The sequence below is a fragment of the Saccostrea cucullata genome, unplaced genomic scaffold (genome assembly GCF_032062105.1).
Source record: "Saccostrea cucullata isolate Sc308-1 unplaced genomic scaffold, CSIRO_AGI_Scuc_v1 ctg4703, whole genome shotgun sequence".
Classification (NCBI taxonomy): Eukaryota; Metazoa; Mollusca; class Bivalvia; order Ostreida; family Ostreidae; genus Saccostrea; species Saccostrea cuccullata.
In genome coordinates this window covers 38,803-46,578 of record NW_026939814.1, presented here as the reverse complement: position 1 = coordinate 46,578, position 7,776 = coordinate 38,803, and the positions used below count along the sequence as shown (strand labels likewise).

Genomic DNA, 7,776 nt, shown 5'->3' with positions numbered 1-7,776 from the left:
AAACACTTATTTAAAAAATGGAGAGAAGACCCAGAGACCACGAAAAATTTGTGTAGCGGTGATAGCTCAGTAAGTTGGGTTACCCGTCCAGTGCACTCGAAGTGAAAAGTTTTTGGTTCGAGCCTGGCATGGGGCGTTTTTTTCCCATGCAAACAACCATTTATTTTGTCAGTTTCGTTTTATGTACTGATGTATTAAAATTTTGAATTAGATAAATTTGGTTCAGTTTGGTTTTTGAGCCAAATCAATTCTAATCTTCTATTCTATAATGTACATGTACACGTATCATGCATCAATGCGTTAAATATTTTAGGTGTTTATTTTTTGTGAAACATTACTTTGTTTTAGTACCCCCAGGAAAACGGACATAAATGTTACAATTTCACGAGGTCTTTCAAACTAAATGAAAAAAAAAAAACCTGTGGACGTGTTTGTAAAATCTGACCAGCTATGTTCAGCCAAGCAAATCACGGACATTTAAACCGTAAATGTTTCATACAAATGATTCCTGCAGATCACTCGCCAAATGTGCCCACCTTCTTTTGGGGAAAAAAGTTCATGTTCAATGGGGACACGGTTCTTTGGATGTATGAAATACATGTATCAAGCCCTGAGTTGGGGCTAGGTTAACATGTGTATTTATATTTGACTGAACCTTCAATGCCAATACTTATATATTTTTGACTTTGACCTAAGAGTTAAAATTGAATCTGAATTTGAAAATTTTAACCTTTTGTCATAACTTTTGATCAGTTAGCACTTAGGGCTTTTATATTTCACAGGTGTGACCTAAGGGACAAAACCTTAATTCTTTTGGATGTCAACAATTTTAATCTTTTGACCTCGACCTTTGGAGTTTGACTTGCATATGGGAAACATCAACTTTTACCATTATCTATACCCTGTGGGAGCATCAGTTATTTTCACAAACACATCTCGTTTATGCTTTTTCCTATTTTAGGGCTATTGTGACCACTTCACAGGATAAAGCAGTTAGCTGATGAATGATGGTCAACCTCTACCTTCCTCCTTATAAGAGCTATACAATATGTTTTAACTATATCAAGTGAGAGTTGGCTGACTTTAGCCTTAGCACAATAGTGATCAACACTCTGACCTGTGATTTTATATAGTGAATTCTTTGAACATGGACTCTGTGGTGATTCAATCGGAATCATTGCACCAGCGATTGGTAAGAAAGTCTACCATACAGCACATGTTTACCTAACCAGTATATAGTTAAGAATTTTATACCCCCAGCTTCAAAAGTGGGAGGTAATATATAGCGATTGAGTGCAGTGCTAACCCTAACCCCCTACCCCTAACTAACCCTAACTAGCCCTAACCCCCTAACCCTAACCCTAACTAACCCTAAGCCCCCTAACCCTAACTAACCCTATCCCCTAGCCCCCTAACCCTAACCCCCTAACTAACCCTAACCCCTTTTTAAAAAAACCCTAACCTATTCCCCCTTAAATACTGGAGTTGTTTACACTGTTTACATGGGTACGTAGGTACTACGTTTTTTGTTTTTATGCTGACTATACAGGTAAAAAATGCGCCGTGTGCAAAAAACATTGCAAGAATGTGATTATGACGTCACGCTTCACAGTCTAGACAGTCCTATAACCGGTTTGAACTGGTTTTACTGAAAACAATAACACACACAAGATTTTTTAAAGAACACAAATTTTATTCAGAATGAAAATACAATTATACACTGTCTTCTTAATTTTTTCCCTCTCCTTTTTCTTGAGATTGTTCTCCTTCAGGCAATAAAGGGATACGACAATTTACATACACTTTATAAATAGACCTATCTGTAAAAAGTCCTTGAAGCTTCTTTTCTTCCCTAAACCTCTTTTCTTCCAATTGATGAAAACAATCCGCAAGTGTAATTTTCCAGGAACTATTCTCCTGATAAGGTTCAGTCAGGATATCCAATTTGTATTTTTGATAACCCCAATAACCATTTTTTCTCTCCTTCAGACAGTATTTTTCCTCTCTGGTGTCATGATTTTTTTCATAATCTTCAGGATCCAATTCCATTCTTTTTACCAACCAAAATTTTTTGTACTTTAAATTCGGTGGCCATTTTAATTTCTTTGCGTTCATAAAAATTCTGGATGGCTTCTTCTTTAGTTTTCATCCATTCTCCAAAATGTTCTCCGTTAATACACCAACAATACACCGTTTTCTCCGTCATATAGTTTCCGAAGTACAGTTTGAGTGGCATTTTTTTTTTTACCTGTGTTCACTTCCAAGTAATCACACAGAATGATCCTCATTATCCAGCTCTGGGTTTATATATGGCATGGGTTTGATTAGGGTCGTGTGCAAAAAATACGTTTTACCTACGTTTTTTTTATGCTGACTTAAATACTTGGCACGATTCAAGTTTGTTTAGAGGACCGTGTGCAAAAAAAAAAATATGCTGACTACACAGGTAAATACTTGGCAGCGAGCCAAGTTTGTTTAGAGCCGTGTGCAAAAAAATATGCTGACTACACAGGTAAATACTTGGCAGCGAGTCAAGTTTGTTTAGAGCCGTGTGCAAAAAATATGCTGACTATACAGGTAAATACTTGGCAGCGATTCAAGTCAGGGGACCGTGTGCAAAAAATATGCTGACTACACAGGTAAATACTTGGCACCGAGCCAAGTTTGTTTAGGGCCGTGTGCAAAAAAAAAATGCTTACCTGTGTATTATGACGTCATCCACTGTATATAAATACGGTTTTCTCCGACTTTGGGTTCATTTTACCCTCAGAGCCATCACCTGATAGACATGGATTCTACTAGAGAAAAACAGGTACAGGCTCGACGAATATTGAAACGAAAAAGTACCGAGAGAGAAATAGATTTACCACCTAAACCCATTTCGGAGTATTATCACATGAGACTAGCTGAAAAATGGACCTCTCCAAAATTTAAAGCGCATGAAAATAGATATGTCGTTCATTTCGATGAATTTCCAGAAGAAGAAGAAAGCACAGCTTTCCTTCAGCGATTATTCAAAAACATGTTACAGGACTTCAAATCTAAAATGCAGTGTGATCCTAACGATTACCTTCGCCTGAACATAAGTCACCCATCTTTGGATTCAGACATTTCTTACCAGTTTATGCAATGTAAAAAATTAAACGAAGACGTCATTTTAAAAGAAATACAAAATGTGCAACAATCCAAAAAGGAGTTCAAAATCGGCGACGGCTCCACGGAATTCGATCTGTTACACATCGAGAATCCCCAGGGGAGTGGTGGAAACAGAAACAAACATCTACAACTGGATAAAGAAACTTTCAAGAAAAATAAACGAGCCATCGTTCGGATCGACAATCCCCATGATAAATTTTGTTTGGCTAGAGCCATCGTCGTCACTCGATTACACAGTCAGAAACCCGATCATCCAGACCCGGAATGGGAAAAACGATGGAAACGCATGAGGTCAGGAGATCAATACTTAGACCAGAAACGAGAAGCCATAGCCCTCATGGAACAGGCCGGATGTGATATCACTCAAGCTTGTGGAAATGCAGAGTGGATAAAATTACAACAGGTATTAGCTCCTCAGTATCGTCTGAAAATATTTCAGTTCAAATCTACTTCCACTAAACTCTGTTTAGAGCGCATCTTCAAAGGCTGGGGAGATGGAACTTGTTTGAACATTTTGTTAGACAACCGTCATTGCGATGCCATCATATCGATGCCGGGAGTAACGGGGAACCAATATTACTGTGATCATTGCGACGTGGGGTACACTAAATTCACAGACCATCGCTCCAAATGCCCTCATCGCTGTACCTTTTGTTTAGGACATCACCCTAATTGTCCCGATGAAGGGATCAAGATTAAATGCCAGGAATGCCATGGAATGTTTAAGAACAGGACCTGCTACGAAGATCATTTAAAACCCCATGGTAAGAAAACCACCACTACTGTCTGCAATTTAATGGGGTTATGCGAGAAATGTCAGTCCTGGATACCTAAGAATTTATTACCTCATCACAAATGCGGAGATCAGAAACAGTGTAAGATCTGTAAGAAAATCGTCGATGCCGATCATCGGTGCTACGTTCGACAGAAACCCAAGAAGAAGAAGAAGAAGGGAGAAGACACCTTAGAGTTTACCATTTATTTCGATTTCGAATGCACTCAGGAATCGGGCATTCACGTTCCTAATCTGTGTGTGGCACATCGCGTCTGTCAACATTGCGATGACTTACCCATAGACCAACCTTGTCCTCATTGTCAACACATGGGACCCCGTCAGCACCTATTTCAAGGCCCAGACACCTTAAAGAAGTTCATGGACTGGTTATTTCAACCCACTACAGGTACTAAGAATTCCACTTTAGTACACGACGGGGCCATCGTCATCGCCCATAACTTCAAAGGATACGACGGACAATTCATTTTGAATTACATAGTGCATTCTTCTCCCCTGAAACCTAACGTGATCATGAACGGGAGTAAGATCTTGTCCATGGAAATATGTGGACTCAAATTCATCGACTCGTATAGTTTCTTAACCTTTCCTTGGCCCAGATGCCCTCCGCTTTCGATTTGAACGAAATGAAGAAAGGTTATTTCCCTCACTTTTTTAATACGGAACAGAACCAGAATTACGTGGGACCTTATCCACCGGCAGCTTTCTACAATCCGGACGAAATGACTACCAGTGGACGAAAAGCTTTTTACGAATGGTACAACCAACAGAGGGGAAAAGTGTTTGATTTCCAGAAAGAGTTTGTAGGGTATTGTATCTCGGACGTCGACATTTTACACAAATGCTGTGCACGGTTTAGAAGCACCCTCAAGAAGTTGGTCAACGTGGACCCTTTCCAGGAATCCATCACGTTTGCCAGTGCTGCTAATTTAGCCTACCGTCGAAATTTCATGCCTAAAGACAGCATTGCCATCATTCCGAACCTCGGGTATGAACCGGCACGACAATATTCGGCCAAAGCCTGTCGATGGCTCACCTGGATGAGTCATCAGAATGGATGTCACATACGACATGCCAGAAACGGAGGCGAAGTCCCGATCGGAAATTATACCGTCGACGGATACCAGGAAGCGACTCGTACCGTCTACGAATTTTACGGATGCTATTGGCACGGATGCCCCACTTGCTATCCCAGTTTACAGACGGAAACTCATCCTCACCGGACCCAATTTACTTACCAACAATTACACGAGAAAACTCTCAGAAGGACTGCGGATTTAGAGGACATGGGGTACAACGTGTGTAGTATCTGGGAGCACGATTTCGATCAACAAGTGCAACAAGATGAGACTTTACAGCAATTTGTACGAGATCTGGACATTCCGGATCCTTTGAAACCTCGAGAAGCCCTGTACGGAGGCCGGACCAATGCCACTAAATTATATTGTGAAGAAGGGGACATGAGATACGTGGACGTGTGTTCCTTATACCCTTACGTGTTGAAACACAGACCTTTTCCCCTAGGGCATCCCGAGATCATCACAGACGACTTCCAGGACGTGAGAAGTTATTTCGGTCTCATTCACTGTCGGGTCTTACCACCCCGAGGCCTCTTTCACCCCGTATTACCTTATCGGACGGGAGGTAAGTTATTATTTCCCTTATGTCGCACCTGTGCCCAACAACAAGACTCTACGTCTCAACACCCATGTCAACACACCGACCGGGAACGTAGTCTCACGGGTACTTGGGTGACGACCGAATTACATAAAGCCTTGGACATGGGGTATACCTTAGAGCAAACTTACGAAGTGTGGCATTTCAAAGAAAGCAGTCAAGACTTATTTAAAGACTACATCGATACCTTCCTCAAGATCAAACAGGAAGCGTCCGGATTTCCCCCCGAATGTAAGACCTCAGAACAAGAACAAGATTACATTCGAGAAGTGTTATACAAAGAAGGATTCATGATGGACATTCTCAGTATCAAGAAGAATCCAGTGTTAAGAACCATTGCTAAACTCTTTTTAAATTGTCTGTGGGGAAAATTTGCTCAACGATTGTTATTACCCAAAGTCAGATACTTGGACGAAGTAGAGGAATTACATCAACTCTTACAAAATTCGACGGTCGACATCAAGGGTGTGCGACTCTTAGTCAATAAAGAAGATTCCATTGAAGACAAGATGCTAGTGAATTTTCAAGACAAACAGGAATTCGTCGAAGAATGTCCCTTTGGAAACGTGATCCTGGCTTGTTTTACCACCGCCTATGCCCGCTTACATCTCTACGAGACTTTACGACCTTTAGAAGAACGGGGCCTTTATTTCGATACGGACAGTATCATTTACCAACATAAGGAAGGAGCTTTTAATCCTACTTTGGGCAATAGTTTAGGAGAATGGACCGACGAATTAGACGGGGATCACATCACCAAATTCATGTCGGCAGGTCCTAAAAATTATGGTTTCCGGACGGACAAAGGAACCGAGGTTCATAAATGCAAAGGGGTCACTCTCAACCATCGAACCTCTCAGTTGGTGTGCCCAGAGACTTTAGAAAAAATGCTCAAGGGAGAAATAGAGGAAGTAAAAGTCCCCTATCCCAGCAAAATCCAGAGGACCCGTGATTGTGAGGTGGTGAACAAACCTTCAGAGAAAACAGTTAGAATTGTATATGACAAGAGACAAATTGTAGAGAATTATAACACTTTACCTTATGGTTATTGATATGTTTGTTTGTTTGTTTGTTACAAATAAAAAATTGAATTGTTTTTATGTGTTGTTTCTTCTTCTCTATAAAAAGGTATTCTTATTCAAAATCAAAGGTCATTTCTAATCATGGGGAGTCGCGAGCCAGACCAACCCATGCGTTTTCCCCAGTATGCTCAGCTCTCAAAGAGAGAAGCTACTTTTGAGCAGGGATGGCCAGAACCTCTCTTAGGAAAAATACCAGACCTAGCTCGAGCTGGGTTTTTCTACAGGGGACTGAAAGATAACGCTACCTGTTTTCATTGTGGAATGACTTTAACGAATTGGGATCTTGAGGAGGATCCTTATGCAGAACATGCTTATTGGAACCCCAATTGTCCTTACATCAATCAGTATAAAGGACGAAGCTGGGTGATGAGTATATTTGTCGGGGACTTAGAGAAGCAGGGATATAAACCTTTACCTGAGATCAAACCTCTACTGAACCCAGAACCAGACGTCCAGGCTCGAGGAAAATGTCACATTTGTTTAGACGAGGAATTACAAATCGTTTTTCTACCTTGTGGACACGTATGCTGCTGTGCTTTGTGTGCTCCTTCTTTTCAGTTTTGCCCCATCTGTCGAGGCGAGATTCAACAGTCCAAACGGATATTTCTGTGTTAACTATAAATAAAAGGACAGAACTCAAATTTGGTGTTTTCTATTGTTAAAGCAATCAGACCTAGATTTTTTTTCAGTGATAAAAGAATGAGATTATTGAATTATTTCTAATTTAAAATTCTCTATTGGTTTTTTCCTCTGCAAGTTAAAAAATAGATACTCCAGTCTCTATATAAAAAGGAGACCTACAAATCCTAGAGATCATTTCTGATCTGAGTGAGGGACAGAGCACATCATGGAATTTTTAAGCTCAGAGTATCGTTGGAAAATAGTAGAACCTGAAGGGACTAGTTTAAAGGGAGAATGGATGAAAAACAAAGAGGCATGTATTCAAGATTTCTTTGATCAGAATCCAGGACAAACAGGTCTCCATGAAATCTACCTGTATAAGAGAATCAAGTTACCTGATCCCATAGGGGACAGCATCCTGCTCTTAGCAGGACCCAGACATCCCAA

At 40.5% G+C, this 7,776-nt stretch overlaps 2 protein-coding genes across 2 annotated transcripts; both read left to right on the top strand.

Annotated features, from left to right (window-relative positions):
- The first annotated feature begins 4,575 nt into the window (after positions 1 to 4,575).
- Positions 4,576 to 6,678, top strand: LOC134254041 (uncharacterized). The gene has a single exon (XM_062736610.1). It carries the CDS (start codon positions 4,576 to 4,578, stop codon positions 6,676 to 6,678), a length of 2,103 nt encoding a protein of 700 aa, XP_062592594.1.
- Positions 6,679 to 6,691: 13 nt separating this feature from the next.
- Positions 6,692 to 7,367, top strand: LOC134254040 (death-associated inhibitor of apoptosis 2-like). Its single transcript, XM_062736609.1, has one exon. It carries the CDS (start codon positions 6,790 to 6,792, stop codon positions 7,321 to 7,323), a length of 534 nt encoding a protein of 177 aa, XP_062592593.1. The 5' UTR covers positions 6,692 to 6,789; the 3' UTR covers positions 7,324 to 7,367.
- Positions 7,368 to 7,776: the final 409 nt, after the last annotated feature.